Source organism: Geotrypetes seraphini, chromosome 3 (genome assembly GCF_902459505.1).
Source record: "Geotrypetes seraphini chromosome 3, aGeoSer1.1, whole genome shotgun sequence".
In the NCBI taxonomy this organism is placed as follows: Eukaryota; Metazoa; Chordata; class Amphibia; order Gymnophiona; family Dermophiidae; genus Geotrypetes; species Geotrypetes seraphini.
In genome coordinates, this window is record NC_047086.1 from 381144106 (window position 1) to 381165674 (window position 21569).

The 21569-nt window shown below is 43.6% G+C and overlaps 1 protein-coding gene across 2 annotated transcripts in view; it reads right to left on the minus strand.

The window, feature by feature from the left end:
• MSH6 (mutS homolog 6) overlaps window positions 1–21569 on the minus strand; it is a 78919-nt gene that overhangs the window by 32997 nt on the left and 24353 nt on the right. For both annotated transcript variants that reach the window (XM_033940000.1, XM_033939999.1), the window contains exons 4-6: window positions 11669–14219; window positions 10120–10388; window positions 8076–8193 (exon numbers count right to left, since the gene is read on the minus strand). In XM_033940000.1, coding sequence (XP_033795891.1) covers window positions 8076–8193; window positions 10120–10388; window positions 11669–14219 — 2938 coding nt within the window. The remainder of the gene's footprint in view (window positions 1–8075; window positions 8194–10119; window positions 10389–11668; window positions 14220–21569) is intronic.

Consider the following 21569-nt stretch of genomic DNA (forward strand, 5'->3'; position numbering starts at 1 on the left):
CAAGAAAGAATATCCTCAAAGGTAAGAACCTAATCTTCTATTGTAGTGCAACAGGAATATCAATCTTGATCAGAGGGATGTACCAAAGCAATCCCCAGTGCCTAGGGAGGGACAAAATGAGCCTGCTGCCAGCACTTCAGAACCAAACTCATCCCTTCTGGCTGCTATATCTACTCTGTAAAACTTGGCAAAAGAAGAATGGAGACAAGACCATGTGGCAGCCCTCCAAATTTCTTCAGGCGAGACAGTTCTAGCCTCTGCCCAAGATGACGTCACCCCTCTGGTGGAATCTGCCTTTACTCCCATGGGAGACTGTTTTACACTCCTAATATAGGCCAAAGAAATTGCCAGACAAATCCATCTTGAAATGATCAACTTTGATGCCAACCGTCTCCATCATGCTGCACCCAGGAGCATGAAGAGATGATCCAACAGGCGAAACTCATTTCTCTTCTCTAAACAGCAAAGACCTACTCTTCCAATTCAGGATCTTGTCTGCTTTCTTTGCTTCAGAGGGTAAAAAGGCCAGGAAACGCACTTCCTGGTTTAAGTGAAAGCTAGAAACTACCTTTAGTAAGGATGGTACCGTTCAAAGCGAGATACCAGTTTCCTAAACCTTGAAGAAGCTTTCCCTGCAGATCAGAGCTTGCAATTCTGATACTCTTCTGGCCGAAGTCATAGCCACTAAAAAACACAGACTGACTGTTAAATCCATGAACAAGGCCTCCCCTAGATTGCGTATTGTACAGAATGGTGCAATTTGTTTGATCTTTAGATTGAAGAAATATGATCATATTACTCTCTTTTTCTGGGAACTTCACTTGCTTCCTGTTGAGGCTTGTGTCAAATTTAAATTTGTTTGTTTTTGTTATAAAGTTCTGGCTGCCTGGTTCCCATTTATCTACATAGTAACATAGTAGATGACGGCAGATAAAGACCCGACTTGTCCATCCAGTCTGCCCAACCTGATTCAATTTAAATTTTTTTAAGTTTTTCTTCTTAGCTATTTCTGGGCAAGAATCCAAAGCTCTACCCAGTACTGTGCTTGGGTTCCTACTGCCAAAATCTCTGTTAAAACCTACTCCAGCCCATCTACACCCTCCCAGCCATTGAAGTCCTCCCCAGCCCATCCTCTACCAAATGGCCATATACAGACACAGACCGAGCAAGTCTGCCCAGTACTGGCCTTAGTTCAATTTTTAATATTGTTTTCTGATTCTAGATCCTCTGTGTTCATCCCACGCTTCTTTGAACTCAGTCACAGTTTTACTCTCCACCTCCTCTCTCAGGAGCGCATTCCAGGCATCCACCACCCTCTCAGTAAAATAGAATTTCCTAACATTGCCTTTGAATCTACCACCCCTCAACCTCAAATTATGTTCTCTGGTTTTACCATTTTCCTTTCTCTGGAAAAGATTATGTTCTACGTTAACACCCTTCAAGTATATGAATGTCTGAATCATATCTCGCCTGTCTCTCCTTTCCTCTAGGGTATGCATATTCAGGGCTTCCAGTCTCTCCTCATACGTCTTCTGGCGCAAGCCTCCTAACATTTTTGTCGCCCTCCTCTGGACCGCTTCAAGTCTTCTTACGTCCTTCGCCAGATATGGTCTCCAAACCTGAACACAATACTCCAAGTGGGGCCTTACCAATGACCTGTACAGGGGCATCAACACCTGCTTCCTTCTACTGGCTACACCTCTCTTTATACAGCCCAGCATCCTTCTGTTTTTTCGCCTTTAGATCTTCGGACACTATCACCCCAAGGTTCCTCTTCCCGTCCGTGCATATCCGCTTCTCTCCTCCCAGCATATACGGTTCCTTCCGATTATTAATCCCCAAATGCATTACTCTGCATTTCTTTGCATTGAATTTTGGTTGCCAGGCATTAGACCATTCCTCTAACTTTTGCAGATCCCTTTTCATATTTTCCACTCCCTCTTTGGTGTCTACTGTTACAAATCTTGGTATCATCTGCAAAAAGGCACACTTTTCCTTCTAACCCTTCAGCAATGTCACTCACAAACATATTGAACAGGATTGGCCCCAGCACCGAACCCTGAGGGACTCCACTACTCACCTTTTCTTCCTCCGAGTGACTTCCATTAACCACCACCCTCTGGCGTCTGTCCGACAGCCAGTTTCTAACCCAGTTCATCACTTTGGGTCCTAAATTTAGCCCTTCAAGTTTGTTCAACGGCCTCCTATGAGGAACTGCATCAAAGGCTTTTCTGAAATCTAAGTAAATTACATCTAGCATATGTCCTCGATCCAGCTCTCTGGTCACCCAATCCAAAAATTCAATCAGGTTCGTTTGGCACGATTTACCTTTTGTAAAGCCATGTTGCCTCAGATCATGTAACCCATTATATTCAAGGAAGTACACTATCCTTTCTTTCAGCAACACTTCCATTATTTTTCCAACAACTGAAATGAGGCTCACCGGCCTGTAGTTTCCTGCTTCATTCCTGTGACCACTTTTATGAATAGGGACCACATCTGCTCTCCTCCAATCCCCAGGAATCACTTCTGTCTCCAGAGATTTGTTGAACAAGTCTTTAATAGGACTCGCCAGAACCTCTCTGAGCTCCCTTAGTATCTTGGTATCTAGCAAACTCATTTTCTATTGCTCAGTTTATGCATTCTTGAAGTTCTCATGGCCTCTTCAGTTTTCCATCGGTATAAGGTTGTCAGCTGAAAAGATACCATCAACGCCTTCTTTCTTTTCAGGTGGCTTCCTGGGATAGGGATTAAAGCCTTTGATAATGAATTCAACATCATATCAACACTTCAGGAAGCAATTGAAGACCAACTTGTTCTCTAATTTGTGAGGTATTTGTACTGTTTATCATTAACTTTGTTAACCACATAGAACTTATTAATTATGCAGTATAAAAATTGACTGTTATGTTATATGGAGCCCGAGTAAGTGCCTGCAGAACGAGATTAAGATTCCATGACACAAAAGGCTGGCACACAAGAGGGTGATGATGCAATGCTCCCTTTAAAAAACTGGACACATCTGGATGAGAAGCCAAGGTTTGCCGTTTGGTCTGCTATCTAAAGCAAAAAAGACCTGTTATCTGTACCTTGAATGAACCTACTGCAAGGCCTTTATCGAACCCTTCCTGAAGAAAGGCTACCATGGCAATTGGGACCCTGGTCAGATTTATGTGTGTCTGATTACAACAGCTCTAGAAACACTTCCAAGCCTTCATACAAGCTGCCAAAGTGGAGTGTTGCTTAGATCTTAGCAGGGTGGTTATCACCAAGTCTGAATAGCCTTCACTTGTTCCTGAGCGCACCAATGCTGGAAAGTCTTCCACGCCATAGCACAGAGGTGTCCAACCTGCGGCCCCGTGAAGTATTTTGTGCGGCCCCAGTTGAGGGTAATGCAGTGTTTTCCTCTGCTGCCCCCGGGTGTTTACCATCTTGCCGGCTCCCTCCTCTTTCTTGCTGCAGCGTTTGCACATTTGTGCGGCCCTAGAAACAATTTTTTTCTGCCAATGTGGCCCAGGGAAGCCAAAAGGTTGGACACTCCTGCCATAGCACAAGCAGATACAGTAGTTGACTTCATAAACACGAAAAGTGCCAAGGACCACATCAGAACAGCTCTTGTGGTCTAAAGCTATGTGCTCAAGAACCATGGTACTAAAAATACAATCCAATTAAATCTGTAAGGATTTACTGAATTAAAACCGATTTCTCATTTTTAAAGAATGTTTTCGTAACATTAATAATCCAAGGATATATATTTTATATACTAGTATAAGGTGCTTTAGTTAAACCACTGGAACTTCCTATAGTTTTAGCTAATAATTTCATATTTTAACCCTCATCACAATTTGTAGATTTTTTTAAAACTTGTAACCAGTATTCCATCTTATCCAAAAAATTTAAACATTGAGTTTAATAACAGAATTTGAATGCAATTTAAATGAAGCTATTATGGTCTTTTTTTATATAAATTTATTACATTATTATTATATTTGGTTTGTTTAGTTATAGTCTGCCTTTATCAAGGCAGAGCACAAAGCAACACACTAAAAAAATATACAACATTTTACAATATTGTACATAACGTCTACTCCGGAAACTGAAGAATCATGGGGTGGATGGAGACGTACATAGATGGATCAGAAACTGGTTGGCAGGTAGGAAACAGAGGGTAGGAGTGAAGGGCCACTACTCGGACTGGATGAGGGTCATGAGTGGTGTTCCGCAGGGCTCGGTGCTTGGGCCGCTGCTATTTAATATATTCATAAATGATCTAGAAACAGGGACAAAGTGTGAGATAATAAAATTTGCGGACGATACAAAAATATTTAGTGGAGCTGGAACTAAAGAGGAATGCGAAGAATTGCAAAGGGACTTGAACAAACTGGGGGAATGGGCGGCGAGATGGCAGATGAAGTTCAACGTTGAGAAATGTAAAGTATTGCATGTGGGAAGCAGAAACCCAAGGTACAACTATACGATGGGAGGGATGTTATTGAATGAGAGTACCCAAGAAAGGGACTTGGGGGTAATGGTGGACATGACAATGAAGCCGACGGCACAGTGTGCAGCAGCCGCTAAGAAAGCAAATAGAATGCTAGGTATAATCAAGAAGGGTATTACAACCAGGACAAAAGAAGTTATCCTGCCGTTGTATCGGGCGATGGTGCGCCCGCATCTGGAATACTGCGTCCAATATTGGTCGTCGTACCTTAAGAAGGATATGGTTGGTTTGAAGGATTCCTAAAACTCAGAACCTACAGTGTAAAATCAAACAAAGAAAAGTCAGAATCCTGGTCAAACCCCTGCGGCGTACCACAAGGATCTCCACTATCCCCCACCCTCTTCAATCTCTACACTGCTTCTCTAGGAACGCATCTGGACAATCTGGGCATAACCACCTATAGTTATGCTGATGACATCACCATCTTCATCCCATACGATCATTCTAAACCTACCATGACAGACAAACTTCACCAAACACTTGAAACAGTCACAACCTGGATGAAAAATCACAAACTTAAACTCAACCAAGACAAAACAAAATTCATCCTTCTCGAAAATGACAAGATCCAAACCACAACCAACTTAGACATAAACGCAATCAAATATCCCATCCAAACCACCATAAAACTACTTGGCATGACCATAGACAGATGCTGCACAATGCAACCACAAATAAATAAAACAATTCAGAAATCATTCGCAATCATGAGAAATCTGAGACAAGTCCGAAAATTCTTTGAAAGAACACAATTCCAACTTATAGTACAATCCCTAATACTAGGTATATTGGACTACTGCAACATCCTCTTCCTTCCTTGCCCTGCAACTACGATCAGACAACTCCAAACAATCCAAAATACAGCTTTGAGACTCATCTACTCATTGAAAAAACATGACCACATCACTGAAGCCTTCATCAACTCACATTGGCTTCCAATCCAAGAAAGAATCCAATTCAAATTCCACTGCATATTATTTAAAACCCTACACGGAGACAGCCCATCATACTTGAACAATCGCCTCATCCAAGCACCCACAACAAGACACAGAAAAACGCACTCCCCATTCATACCCCCCCCAATCAAGGAAGTAAAAAGAACAAAACTACACGACGGCCTCCTAGCCACCCAAGCCGCAAGGCTGGACAACCAGATCTCCAACCTCTTGATGACCACCCCAGACTATAGGACGTTCAGAAAAGAATTAAAAACCACACTTTTCAAGAAATTCCTGAAGCAGCAATAACATCACGACCGTTTAGTAACTCTAAAACTGACATTTGATCTACCCATTACTGCACTAATAATAACAAAAGAACTTCCACTATGACCACCTATTAACTCTTTTACAAACCACCTCACCCTCAACAACCCGCTAAATGTTTATAAGATCTACAACTTACCTCTCTTGCTAATCATTGTAACTCTGTTTTTTTTAAATTAACCTTTTGTAATCCGCCTTGAACCGCAAGGTAATGGCGGAATAGAAATCCCTAATGTAATGTAATGTAATGTAATGATATGGCGTTACTCGAGAGGGTTCAGAGGAGAGCGACACGTCTGATAAAAGGGATGGAAAACCTTTCATACGCTGAGAGATTGGAGAAACTGGGTCTCTTTTCCCTGGAGAAGAGGAGACTTAGAGGGGATATGATAGAGACTTATAAAATCATGAAGGGCATAGAGAGAGTAGAGAGGGACAGATTCTTCAAACTTTCTAAAAATAAAAGAACAAGAGGGCACTCGGAAAAGTTGAAAGGGGACAGATTCAAAACGAATGCTAGGAAGTTCTTCTTTACCCAACGAGTGGTGGACAACTGGAATGCGCTTCCAGAGGGCGTAATAGGGCAGAGTACAGTACTGGGGTTTAAGAAAGGATTGGACAATTTCCTGCTGGAAAAGGGGATAGAAGGGTATAAATAGAGGATTACTGCACAGGTCCTGGACCTGTTGGGCCGCCGCGTGAGCGGACTTCTGGGCATGATGGACCTCAGGTCTGACCCAGGAGAGGCATTGCTTATGTTCTTATAACCAAACCATCAAATCCTGCCAGAACCGAGTTATTACATATTCTTTTCTACGCCAACACCAATGAAACCAACCACAACATGAATCTAGAAGATAAATACATACAACAAATGTCGTTTCAATAGTTGTTTTTTTTTTAATTCCCCCACCCTTGACTGCTTCTTAATGTAAGATGAAGTTTATTCCATTCTTCAGGGGTAGCATAGGAAAAAAAACACAGTCCTCACAGGATGATGCATTACATTTTGGAGGATGGCAGGAAAGACCAATTTGATCCATCCAGTCTGCCCAGTAAGGTGGTGACTGTTTTTTGTGGTGGCGTTTGATTTACAGTAGACTATATATGCTGCTTTTATAAACTGAAATTACACAGATGATGTTGCATCCAAGTATTTGTTGGATTTGTTCAATCATTCTGAATCGGCAGAGAAACAGATTTTGCAGAGCTATTGACATTATAATAATAATAATTTTATTTTTATATACTGCCATACCAAAAAGGTTCAAAGCGGTTCACAACAGGAAAAGTTGATACATACAGTGCAAATAAAACAACATATAGATAAAACAGGCAGATATAATTAAAATACATCAATTAAAAAGCGAGATAGTACAGACCCCTGAGCAGGCATCCCTTCAAAACACAGCCAGTATCAGGTCCTTCAATACAGCATGTTTTCCACCTCCATTCTTGGGGCCTACTGTGTGATTTTTTTTTTTAACTGTGCTCTATCCAACATGCTTCTAAATCTCTCTTTTCTGTTCCTCCGTTGTTATTTGTCTGGCATTGCTTTGGAAAAAGCACACCAAAATACAACAGATAGCAGCCCAATACATAGGTCTCATGTCGTCTCCCTGACAATGTACTTCTACTGGGAACAAAAGCTAAGGTCTATGGACTGGCTTCTTTTATACCTGGCCTGCCACTCTATTGGCTTTCATGTGTAGCAGCCAAAGTGTAGTCTCTTGCACAGAAAGGTCCAGGTTCTCTCTTTTGTACTACATGCCATTTCTATTGCACGGTTTGAAACAAAGTGAAAGGTAAGTGTCAAGACAGATATAGTGAAACAAACTTTTAAGATCAAAGGTCATTTGGCGTTATCTTAATTTAACCATGATGGCACACTACCATTTCATTCAAGAAAAGAAAGGGGGGAATCCCAAACCTACAACCCCTCAGTAAACTTAGGCCCTCTTCTATCAAACTGCGATAGCAGTTTTTAGCGCTGCTCCTGACGCTCACAGGAACTCAGTGAACGTTGGGAGCAGCACGGGTCATTCAGCGTGGCTCCCCACACTAAAAACTGCTATCGCAGTTTGATAGAAGAGGGCCTAATTCTAGCTCCGCTATTTTTCTGTACAAAAATTACAAGCGCAATGACCTGAAAATGTTAATTTTAATTTTTTTTTCCCCATTTGTACACATTTTCCAGCACCACAGCAAAAACTTTCATAAGGGGCAAAGACTTAGTTGCTAACTAAAGAAAATTTCATTTATCCCTCCGTAAATGTTTTGAGAAACTAAATGACAAAAATGCTCTTTACCGGACATGATTCTGTCTGAAGCACCTAGTCTTGTAAACACTCTGTCAACTGGAGTCAGCCTGCAGGTGTCGGCAGGAACATAGCAACCCATCTGGGCCATGATCACCAAAAGACCAGCCTGTGAAATGCAAAAAGAGAGGTGGTGGAATTCAGGACACAAAATTCAAGGTGGGCTTCTTACTCTACCTCCTGAATCATCATCTTGCAACTCTCTAGCGTCTATTACATGTTGAATGTACAGCACCGCGTATACCTTGCAGCGCTTTAGAAATGATAATAGTAGTAACATTGCCCGTCCTCCAGCCTTTTTCCCAACTGAACTCACCTAAACATGGAAATGTATCCATACCTGAAAAAATTTTACATGCTCTAAATTTACTTGTTAATTTAACAAAAAAAACTGAAATATAAGTACCCTATCAAACCAACTAAACCTCCAGTGTTATATACCGAGTGCATCGCCTTTAACTTCTTTGTCACTTATTTAACGTTTCTAGGAGGAAAAAGGCCTCAGGAGTTACGGAGAGCAAATGCTACATCGCAGCTATGAAGGGAAGAGCTGTACAACTTTTACTGGCTCCCCTCAAAACACTATCATAGGCCATAAAAAACCTCCTTATATACACGCAAATTAGAAATGCAGATTTCATACGTGGTATCTAAACGTAGATTTTAGATGTTTCTACTTCAAACAGGTAGACAAAACAGCAGGTAAGCAAAATACAAATAAGTGCTTATCTCAAAAGGTCCCTGCCAGAACGTGACCTCACTCGCTGTCCCCGCAATTTCAGTGCTTTCCATGAATCCAAAGGTAGCTGTAGCCAATGGTGGCCATCGTTTTCACAATTAAAGTCTCTGCTTCAGGGCTCTGGCTGACCAGATTTCCTCGTGAAGTTGTGCCTTTCCTCAGGAAATGTGGCTTGGCTTCAGACTCTGTTTGTCTACAGCTGCATTTGGATTTATGGAGAGCACTGAAATTGCGGGGACAGTGAGTGAGGACACGTTCTGGCAGGAACCTTTGAAATAAGCACTTATTTTTATTTGCTTATCTGCTGTTTTGCCTACCTGTTTGAAGTAGAAACATTTAAAATCTACGTTTTGGTACTACGCTTGAAATCTGCGTTTCTAATTCGCATGTATATAAGGAGGTTTTTTATGGTCTATGATAGTGTTGGAGGGGAACCAGAAAAAGTTGTACAGCTCTTCCCTTCATAGCTGCGATGTAGCATTTGCTCTCCGTAGCTTCTGAGGTCTTTATCCTCCGCCTAGAAACTTTTCATAAGTGACAGAGAAGCTAATGGCGATACTGCTTGGTAGATAACACTACATATAAAATTGTCCTTCTAACTTTTAAAATCAAGACCTCTCACCTCCCTGTCTTTCTAGATAAATATCTCATTTCACATTCCCCTCCTAAGGTCCTTAGATCTATGAATCAAAACCTATTGACAGTACCTTCAATCAAGGACCTATACTATACTAGAAATTCCATTTTCTCAGTAGTTGCTCCCTTGCTTTGGAATGCAATGCCATTTTATCTTTGCAATGAAAATTCCTTAAGTAAATTTAAAACAAATCTCAAAACATTTCTCTTTAAAGATGCCTATCAGTAAGTGGGGAGGGGAAAAAAAAAAACTTTTAAGAAGCGACATCCCTGTTTCCCTCTCATTACTCCCCTACCCTTCCTTTTATTAATCATTGTAATTAAAACTTCCCTATCCCACAAAACCTCTCGTTTCCAATCAGTCCTAATTTGTCATAGTTTTAGGTCTACCCTCTTTTTATTTTACCCCACCTAAATCAAAAATTATATTAGACCTTTCTAATTTTTAATATTGTAAACTGCCCAGATACATGTGATGGTCAGTATTTCAAGCCATGAATAAACTTGAAACTTGTTAATTTAAATACATATTCATAGTTTAGCACACACACAAGTGTGTAACAAAAGCCCCCAAACTACCCCTAGTATTCCATCCCTAGTGTCTTTTAGTTACTTAAGTGCCATTCTTGATGATTTTGAAGTTCTCCATTTTACATTCACCTGTCTCATGAGGGTGGATTTCCCCCCCATATTTGGGCCCGTGACCAGCACGCAGGAAGCTCCATTATTGCTTTCTTTGTTTTCATCCTCACAGCCAATCAAAATGTCATTCGGTATAAAATCATCACCAAAAAAGGTCTTTGTGATGCAAGGATGATGAGAACTTCTGAGTTCTAGGAATGGGGTGGTACCATCTGGCAACACAATGAGAGGCCGGCACACTGGTCCATCACCTCCCTGACTGTAGCGAGCTAGACAGATCAGAACATCTGCATGTCAAAAAAGAAAAGAAAAACAACACACACTGAGGGAGAATCAGGAGTAAGACCTTCATGAAAATGTAGGTGAAGACCCCTACGAGACCCCAAAAGTTATATTTTTAAGAGACACATTGTGCTTATGAATTCAAGTTTCTGAATAATCATCTCTCTCTCTGTCAGCAAGAAACAAGAGAGGTTCAACTTTGCTCTAGTAACTGGCAAATATCTGCTGACTGTATATTTCAGGACTTTTCCAAAAAAGACAAACCCAAACAAAATGTCCTACCGAAAGTTATCTGAACTGCTGACACAAAGGACAATGTTGCTCAGGAAGGAGGGGGTCAGCTCTCAGAAATTATTGAATTTAGTATTAAGAATGCATTGTCGGGAAATAGAGCGGCAGATTTGACAGTGGGTGATATCATGCTTCAATATGGCTCCAAGATAAGTATGCAGACTATACAATCAATGAATAGATATGATAGATGTGTCAACCCAATAGAAAGTGAGTATGTAATCTGTAACTAGGTAGTACTCTAGGCCAGTGGTTCCCAATCCTGTCCTGGAGGACCACTAGGCCAGTCGGTTTTTCAGGATAGCCCTAATAAATATGCATGAGAGAGATCTGCATATAATGGAGGTGCCAAGCATGCAAATCTGCTCCATGCATATTCATTAGGGCTATCCTGAAAACCCGACTTGCCTGGTGGTCCTCCAGGACAGGGTTGGGAACCACGGTTCTAGGCTACTGAACTAAAGTATATAAGTAGCATGCCGGCTGGCCTAGATAGATAACAGGAGCTGGCCACTCTGTATGTTATCTATTCGCTCAATCTGCTGTACTGTTGTTTCATGGAAGCTGTCTTTTGTCTATTACTAATAAATCTATATTGAGTTGTTGCAAGATCATATTATGAAAAGGTTAGCAGCTCCTTTTCAACACATAACTACTGTAGCAGTTGCTGTAAGATGCCCCTGAATAAGCTATATGTCTGTCCCTCCTTCCTGCCAACTTCCAAGCTGCTAAGTGGCGAGGTACGGTTTTTAGGGAGATGAGAAGCAGCAAGGAGAGGCCTGAATATTGCCTTTTGCCATCACCACAATCTTGGTGCTCGCCTAGTTCAAGGACAAGCACCAGTGAGGTAGGGGTAGAAAATTTGTCATAGTGAGACAGGCTGAGAGACCACAATCCACTAATCTTTAAAAAAAATTAAAATATTCCAAGAACCTTAATGAATGTGTAATGTGCGCAAGTGCAGAAATGGTTCTAACCTGCAACCACCACCTACCTAGCACAGCAAAGCATTCCACCGCAGTTTGCCAGTCTTTGTAATTTTTGTCAAAGTTGTAGAACAGTCTTCTCATACAGTCTTTTAGTGCTGCATCCCTTCGCTCTTCAGCAGTGGTTAAATCACTCAGCATCCTCTCAATTGCTTTAGTCCAATATCGCTTAAAGCCCTTTTTAGTCGACCTCAGTTCATATTCTTCTGGCAAATTACGCTCCGTTACATTTTCGGGGATCTCCAACTGACAACGATTTTTCCCAGTTCCCCAGTATACTATACTTTTGCACCCAAGTCGTGTGCGCTGCTTTCCCAGATATTCCTGAAGGCTCTGTTCATTGCTTTTGATGTCCTGTAGTGCTTGATCGTAATCTGAATCAAACCCAACTTTGGGAGTGATAACCCCAGTTTTACGAGCTTTTTCATGGTCAAAAGCTATATCCCACCTTCTAAGTTCACTGGAAAGATCAGGAAAGTGTCCACATGAATTTTTAGTCTTTAGAGTTACTATCTGCTTCAGTACTTTAGATTGAAAGTCACCAACATCATTTTCTATAATCCTAATAACCTCTTGCATTACTTTAAATCCCTCCAGTGCAGACAGGAAGTCGGCAATCTTCTTTTTGCTGTAAATTGTTTCCTCATACAAGACAGCCCTGCTATCTGGGTGATTCTTGCTCTTCAGTGGAGAACCAATACTGTGGATTTTGCAAAGTAGCCTCTCAAGATCTGGTAGCTTTTTTAGAAGTTCACTGACCTCAGAGACTTTGTCAGGTATAGCCATGATATCGTCAACTGCATTTAGACGATCACCAATAGAATGAGGATTACAGAGAGGTGCACATAACCATTGCTTCAAAAGGCGTTTCCCAAAGGGAGTCAGACAAGTGTCGAGCCTTTCCAGCAAAGTGCCTTCAACAGAACCATTTGTCCCATTCTGTAAGATTTCCAGATTAGCCAGTGTCACACCATCTAGCACCATTCGCTGACTGGTTTTAGCAAAATAAGTGTTCACATCTTTAGATTTTGCTAAATCAATATCCACAGGAATATACTCCTCAAAATTTCCCATTGACAACAGTTCCTGGTCAATAAGGCATTTCTTGAGATAATACACACATGCACCCAGCGCTGAAAGTGAGAGTTCACCGTTTTCACTAGGAGTGAGACCAAGTGCATCACTTTCACACACCATGTGTTTGATCACTGGAGGCAGTGTGCCACTACTTTCTCCATTCTTGATATCCTCAAAGTAGCTCTCTTCAATGAGAACTTTTAGTGTTTTGGATGCATCCCAGAACTGGGAGCCAGGAAGTAAGCTCTCTTGTATAGCAGATGCAAGGCAGCCTTTCAGGATCTTTTTTGTATCTACGGAGAGGTTTCCTTTCTCAAACAAGATCTGCACTGGAGGGTGATGTGCCACCAGGGTCCTTAACCTTGAGCAATGCCGGTCATCCAGAAATTGACCCACATGGAATCTCCCCACAGATGTGTCAACAAAACAAATGCCATACACACGATGCTGGCCAGAAGAGTCCTCCACTTTCTCCTTGATGCACAGTAAATATTTGCTATGACTTTCTGAAGGGCTGCCATCCAGAATACTATAAGTCTGTGTTCCTTTAGTAATTATCCTGCACACTTCTCTTCGCACCACCTTGTCAAATTTTGTGGGATGTGCCACAGATTTACAACGTGCCTCCATCATCTCAACAGTTTCCGTCTGTTCAACCCTGGCTACTTTGAACCCTTTCTGAACTAGGACATCAGAGTACCGTCCAAATGAAATCTCCGGGAAACCAGAATGAGCCCAAGAGCCTTTCATGAATATCAACCCCAGCTCGTTTACAGCAATGACAGCATCCATGTGATACAACTCATAAAATTTTCCAACTTTATAGAAGATAACTGCATCAAGGTTCTGAGATTTCAACTTCCACCATCGTCGCATTCCTGGGGTACACTTATTGAGGAAATCCTCTGGAACATAGAGGGTAGATGGATCATAGTCAGAATCGTCTTGCTTTCTCCTCTTTGCATCTTTTCTTTTCCCATCTTGAAGCCATTCAAGTCTTTCATGGTCCCAAACAGTAGCTCCAGTGCCCCCTCCATTACCCAAAACTGACTGGGACTCAAATGGTTCAGGAGCAGAGAAGGTTGACAACTTGGATTTTGTTTCATTGGACACACTCACTGCCCTCTTAGGTGTATATGAGAGTTCATTTTGTAACCGCTTATTTGCTGCAGGGGTGCCAAAGCTCCCTCTCTTCCGTTTAGATGGAAATTTGACTGGACTTTCTGGATCTGATCCAGTGTCCACCTCTGATACTTCTGCTTCATCCGCTCCACTGCTGGCCTCATCGCTGCTCTTATTATCTTTAGTGTCTGGTTTGAATTCATCATCTGAACCTTCAGCATCACTGTCAGATTCCGGTCTAGCTCTCCGTTTCTTGGCTTTTCTGGCACTCCTGCTCTCATAAGCTTGTCTCTTATTTGTTTTGATCTCCTCGTCACTTTCACTGTGGCCAGTGTCGCTCAAAGAAAGGCTCTTCTCCACCTATGGGAAAAGCAAAAAAAAATAAAAAATAAATAAATGTAGCCATAATCTAACACAGTATGGGTGCATTACACAGGGAAAAAGGAGAGAACACAAGATTGTTTCATTCTTCCCCTCACTCCCCAGGCAAAGAATTCCAAATAACGATACCATATTCTTATAATTAATTATCTTATTTTAATGATAAAATATAATATGGTAGAGCTAGTATAAAAACAAAACTGTTTCTCAACCCTCTTTCCCTGGCAATTTGCAATTTTTCAGTAATTTTCTCCAAAACAATGAGAATGTGCAATATCTTCCCGAAAACAGGTATTTCGGTCTACCTGCCCCAGTCATGTTATACAAAGTGTTGTTGAACTCCTATCAGAGCACCGTACATACACGGAATCCCTATCCCCTCCCCCCTCAAGGCTGGTATTTTGGCAGCATCCACTGGCTAAATCACACACTCAAGAGACCGTTTACTGCAATATTTCTCAAAACAAATCTGGTCTCCAGAAAAGTCCTGCTTCAACACTTTCAATGCAGGTTTGGAAACTCATGCCAGCAATGTTATATCAAATGATTGCCAACGGAATAGAGACAGTTCTTCGGACACACCAATCCAGTTAGGTTTTTAGGATAGCTACAATGAATATGTGCGAGAAAGATTTTGCACTCTACTTGCAATGTATGCAACTCTCATACATCTTCATTGTAGATATCTTGCAAACCTAACTGGCTGGTTGTGCTCCCAGGGCATCCATTGAATCTGAAAACGTGTCACAAATATGTGGTTCCATAAAGCACTGGATGGCATTGTATGTATGTCGCATGCCATCTAATTTCAGCAGATGTGTGAAGGAGCATCAATTAAAGGTATGACAGTATCTGAAGCCTTTATACTTCTACTTACATTTTTCAAAGTTTGGAACACTTAGCTAAAGGGGATAAAAGGATAAAGACCATCATATTCACAGATTACTTTAACCAATAAAACAAGGGGGCATCCGTGGAAAATCAGGGGCGGGAAACTGCGCGGTGACACCAGGAAATTCTTTTTCACTGAAAGGGTGGTTGATCGCTGAATAGTCTTCCACTTCTGGTGATTGAGGCCAGCAGCGTGCCTGATTTTAAGGCCAAATGGAATCGACACGTGGGATCTATTCACAGGGTAATGGTAGGGGAGGGTCATTAGGTGGGCAGACAGGATGGGCCATGGCCCTTATCTGCCATCTATTTCTATGTTTCTATGTTTCTAGAGAAGATTTTAGGATTCTTGCTGCTTGCCTCTGCTCCCAGCTGACAAAAGGGCCAACTGTCCCTACTAGTGTTCCCCTTAAGGTACCAAAATGAATAAATACACTAGCTCTGTGGTGTAGCAGAAACAAGGCATACTATTAACATAGTGTGGGATATCAGAATGACCTTTTAAGTATTCTAACTCATCAGGTCTGTCAATTCCTCATTCATCCCTTTCTGTCTTATTTTTTCATTAAATATAAGTAATATAAATACTTTAAATAACTTAGCTTTTAAATAGTGTTATTTCATGCTTCAAGTGTGTTTCTCCAGCATTTAAACAATGCTCCCCATTGCCAACGCGTATCGCCACTCTTTATCAAGGCTGGGGATACTGAATAGGTATACATCGCTGTCTACTATGCCGATCGGCATAGTAGATAGCGGGATCGCTATAAGACCAGCGATCTTGCAGGCTGCTGTATTAGCCTTAAGGAAGTAAGAGCAGGGAAGATGCAGGCTTGCGGGGGATCAGGCATTCACAGCGGGGAGGAGAAAGAGTGCCTTCGCGGTGGGAAGGACCAGGCCTTCGTGGGGGGAGCAGGCCTTCGCAGCGGGGAGCAGGCCTGTGCAGAGGGAGGAAGAGGAAAAGTGCCTTCGCAGTGGGGAGGCAGGCCTGTGCAGAGGGAGGAAGAGGAAGATTGCCTTCGCGGTGGGGAGGCAGGCCTGTGCAGAGGGAGGAGGAGGAAGGAGTAAGAGAGGGGAGGGGAGATGCCAGACCTGGGGTGAAGTGAAGGGAAGAGATACACCAAACCAAAAAGAGGGGAGGAAAGCAGAGGAGAGGTGCTGGACTAATGAAGAGAGGGAGAGAGAAATGCAAGACCACAAGGGGAAGGGTACAAGAGGGACAGATACTGCACCAAAGTAAGTGGGCAGGGTGCAGGATGGCAGGAGAGGTATTAGGAGAAAGCCTGTACCTGGGGAAGGGGATACAGGAGGTAAGGAAGAGAGAAAGAAGAAGCTGGATATAGGGAGAGATAAGATGCTGGGCATGGAGGGAGCATAGGAACAGGGACACAAGGGGGACAGTACTGGATAGGAGAATAGGGACAGGGACACAGAAGAGATGCTGGATGAAAGGGTAGTTGAGAAAAGGAGAGATGGTGGATCTGTGAATGGTGGGTGTCCACTGTTGCAGCTGCGGGGGGATGGAGATGAACAAAAAGGAAATATGCCAGAACTCCTGGGGAGGAAAGGGAAACAGAAGGGGAGGACATGATAGAAGATGGATGGTTAGCATGGAGAAAGAAGAAAGGAGAGCCTGATCAGTAGACAACCAGACCAACATGGGACCAACATGATTTGAAAAATGACCAGACAACAAAAGGTAGGATAAATAATTTTATTTTCTGTTTTGTGATTACAATATGTCAGATTTGAAATGTGTATCCTTCCAGAGCTGGTGTTAGATTGCGAACGTGAGCTAGGATTTAACAGAGAGAGGAAAAGTATTTTTTGTTTGTTTACACCACAGGACCAGTGTGGGTAGGAGAGGGCAAAGGGGATGAAAAGGCTATAAAATAAACCCGAATTACAGAACATATAACACACCACTCATTCAGAGAAGTACATCTAGCAATTTTCAGCCAGTTTTGCAGGTATACTTCTAAAGGCCTCAGAATTGGAGCCTACGCACAGTTGTACTATCACAAACTGAAGTGATCAGCGTAGTGTTGTTCCTCCTTGCTCCAATCACTGGCCGAAGGACCTGATGTTGTTACTCTTTTTTTTCATTTTTCTACTTTTCTTTATATAAATTAAGGTTTTTTAATTTCTCAAATGAAAAATTTTTTGTATATATATTTTCTTCAATAATATTTTCTCCACTCAGTCTTTACACCAGTGTCCACCATGTTTGTAATTTCAATCATTTCACTCGGGTTAATTTATTTAGGTTGTATACAATAAACCCACCAGGATGTTTGGAAAAAAACCACCCAATTGGGCAGGAAAATTAAATCGAATTGAAAAATTTATTCAATAGGCCGAATCGAATCGAAATTTTTTTTCCTGAATCAGGCAGAACTAGAAAGAGGAGTTTCCCAGTTTTGAAAGAGGGCCTCCTTAAGAAGATTATGCAATGGTAACCTGAGAAGCTCTTTAGGAGGTTCATCATAATCTAAGGCATCAAGAAGCTCTGCGCTGGGCTCAGTGTCTGCCTCTAATTTGACAGGGAGGGCTTTGCCCAACTGTCTAATGTATTTAGTAAAGGAAAGTCCTTCTGGAAGAGATCTTCATCTTGGAGGAGAAGTAGTTGGATCTAATGATATGCCAAACTACTCAAGGGCTGACAAAGTGGGCTCACACTGATTCAGTATGATGTGATAGATCAGAATCAATTGCAGACACCCCAGTGTAAGATGAAGTTTGTAATGGAGAACAATGAGAACTACAAGACAATGCTCCTCTATGTCTGCGGTACTGATCCAATGAAGATGAAGAGACGAGAAGTTTGCTTATCCCTGGAAGCATAGGATCAATGCCTCAAAGTAGAGTGTCTAGTTGATGATGAGCATCGATGCATCAAGGAAGGACATCAATATGTCAATGAAGAGCAATGCTGTTTTGAAAGGAAGATGTGGAAGATCGATGCCTCGATGGCTAGTATTGATGTCTACTGGCAGATCAATGAGAGGTAGCCTCAATGCCTCGATGGGGATCTGGAATCAGTATCCCGTGGCCTTGAGGTGCTATGCTTAGGCTGGGCCGATACAGAGGGAGTTGATATGAGCACCGGTGTCGCATACAATTTAAATATGTCACCGATCTCCCTCCTGAAAAACTCAATGAGTTGCTCCTTGAAGAGCTGCACAGGTACCCTTTGCTCAACAGCTGGTACCATCAGTGCGGTAGGGATGTCCAGGAAGATGCACACCCTGAAGGAGAGACAACCTGCAGAGATGGAGAGTGATGGTGTCGGCATTTGGCCTGCTTTGAGGACTCAATGCTGTAGAGGCCTGCAACGCTTGCTGGGAAGAGGATGGCTTCTTAGCTGGCTTCCCCGATACTGGAATCTCATCCGATGCCGATGTAGATGCTAGTACTGCAGGCTCAGAGTGTTTTCCAGTGTCCATGACCGAACCGAAGAGCTTCTCTTGCTGAATGCGACAAGCTTTTAGCAAGCGCTTTTATAAGGTGGAACAGCAAGGTGCGTGCAGGTGTCAACCTGATGCTCAGGGACCAAACACTGCAAACACCAACTATGTGGGTCAGTGACTGAAATAGGCTGCCGGCACCGACAATACTTTTTAAAGCCAGTCAATGGTTTCGACATGGATGGAAAAATTGCGGCAGCAAAATTAAACTAAATGATGAGATAGAAGAAAAAGCCCCCTGAAACTAACACGAAGGCTAAAAGACCCAAGTGAGAAAAATAAATAATTATATTTATTTCTTTTTCAACTACAAAAACAAAATTATTAAAAGGAAAAAAAATCAGCCAAAAACGATATGGATTGAAGGCAACGCAGACTGGACAAAGTCCAGAAAAAAAACACTTTGCTCCGCAGAAAACAAAGAACTGAGGAACCGCGAGCTGATGTCAGGCAGGAAGGCACTCATGCATGCGCAATGGGAGCAGTCATAAGTGTCTTAAAACTTTAAAGTGACAGTTCACTTTTAACACTGTCTGTACCGGGTTCCAGTGGTGTACCAAGGGGAGGGTCCGCCCTGGGTGCACGGCTTGGGGGGTGCACAGCTGGCCAGGTCCGGGTCCTTCTGCCATTCCTTTCCCCCAGCCACGCTGCTACAATCCTACCTCCCCACGCCAACAAGAAGTCTTTCAGCTAGGCAGTGATTGGCTGGCCCGGAACATCCTCTCAGACGTCAGAATTGATGTCAGAAAGACTTCTTGTCGGCGGGGGGAGGTAAGATTGCAGGCGCGGACCGGGGTAAAGGAAGGGGAGAAGCGCTTTTTTTTTCCCCCATGGCAGGGAGGGCAGGATGTAGGCAGGCAAGCTGTCTGGCTTTAGCGCAGCAGGGAGGGAGGGAGATAGATAGACAGGCAGGCTGGCTTTGGGATGGCCAAAATCTGGAAGGCACTGGGGGCACCATGGACACGGGACGGAGGCACTGGGGGCACCATGGACACGGGCGGAGGCACTATGGACACAGGACGGGGGCACTATGGACACAGGACGGGGGCACTGGGGGCACTATGGACACAGGACGGGGGCACTGGGGGCACTATGGACACAAGACAAAAGGCACTGGGGGCACTATGGACACAAGACAAAGGGCACTGGGGGCACTATGGACACAAGACAAAGGCACTAAGGACATGAGGAGGCACTGGGGGCACTAAGGATACGGGAAGGGGGCACTGGAGGCACTGGGGACATGGGAAGGAGGCACTGGGGACACTATGGACACGGGAAGGAGGCACTGGGGACACTATGGACACGGGAAGGAGGCACTGGGGACACTATGGACACAGGACGGGGGCACTGGGGGCACTAAGGACACAGGACGGGGGCACTAAAGACATGGGAAGGAAGGAGGGAGGGAATAGAAAGGGACAATTGTTGGGCCTGAGTGCAGAAAGAAATGAAAGAAAGGATACAAAGTCAATTAATAGATGTCCCCTTTTGATGAAAAAAATAAATGGTCACATTACCTCTGACTTACTTTCTCTGCAGCAGAGTCGGCAGCTGTGCTGAGGTGCAGGAAGGTCCCGCGCTGACTCGTCTGCTGGCTCTGCTCCGGAAGAAGTAAGTTACATCGGAGGGGGTGGACCCAGCAGACGCAGTCATTGCGGGACTTTGCCACAACTCCCTGCGTCTGCTGGGTCCACCCCCTCCGACGTAACTTACTTCTTGTGGAGCAGAGTCAGCAGATGAGTCATCGCGGGACCTTCCAGCATGCAGCTGCTGAGTCCGCTCCAGAGCAAGTACGTCAGAGTGGGGTGGACTGGCAGCCGGCAGCTACAATCATCGTGGGACCTTGCTGCATGAAGGGAGAGAAAGGAGCAGGATTGCTGGAAAGCACAGTTACTTACCGTAACAGGTGTTATCCAGGGACAGCAGGCAGATATTCTTAACGTATGGGTGACGTCACCGACGGAGCCCCGGTACGGACACTTTTAACTAGAAAGTTCTAGTTGACCGCACCGCGCATGTGCGGGTGCCTTCTCGCTCAACGGAGGAGAGTGTGGTCCCCAGTTAAGATAAGTCAGCTAAGAAGCCAACCCGGGGAGGAGGGCGGGTCCTAAGAATATCTGCCTGCTGTCCCTGGATAACACCTGTTACGGTAAGTAACTGTGCTTTATCCCAGGACAAGCAGGCAGCATATTCTTAACGTATGGGTGACCTCCAAGCTAACAGAGGGGGAGGAGGGATGGTTGGCCATTAGGAAAATAAATTTTGTAACACAGATCGGCCGAAGAGTCCATCCCGTCTGGAGAAGGCATCCAGACAGTAGTGAGTAGTGAACTGAGGAGAGGACCAAGTGGCAGCCTTGCAGATTTCCTCGATGGGCGTGGAACGAAGGAAAGCCACAGAAGCAGCCATAGCTCTGACCCTGTGGGCCGTGACAGCACCTTCCAGTGAGAGACCGGCCCGAGCATAACAGAAGGCAATGCAGGCAGCAAGCCAGTTGGAAAGCGTCCGTTTAGAGACAGGACGACCTAAACGGTTAGGGTCAAAAGATAGAAAGAGCTGAGGGGATGAGCGGTGAGCGATCAAGATAGTAAGCAAGGGCACGCTTACAGTCCAGCGTATGCAGCGCCTGTTCCCCAGGATGAGAGTGGGGTTTGGGAAAAAAGACAGGCAAAACAATGGACTGGTTGAGGTGAAAGTCCGAGACCACCTTGGGAAGGAACTTAGGATGGGTGCGCAGAACCACCTTGTCATGGTGAAAAACAGTGAAAGGTGGGTCGGCAACCAGTGCATGCAGCTCACTAACCCTCCTGGCAGAGGTGATGGCAATGAGGAAAAGCACCTTCCAGGTAAGAAATTTGAGTTAAGTGGAGGCAAGAGGCTCAAACGGAGGTTTCATGAGGGTGGACAAAACCACATTCAGGTCCCAGACGACTGGAGGAGGCTTCAGAGGTGGTTTGACATTGAAGAG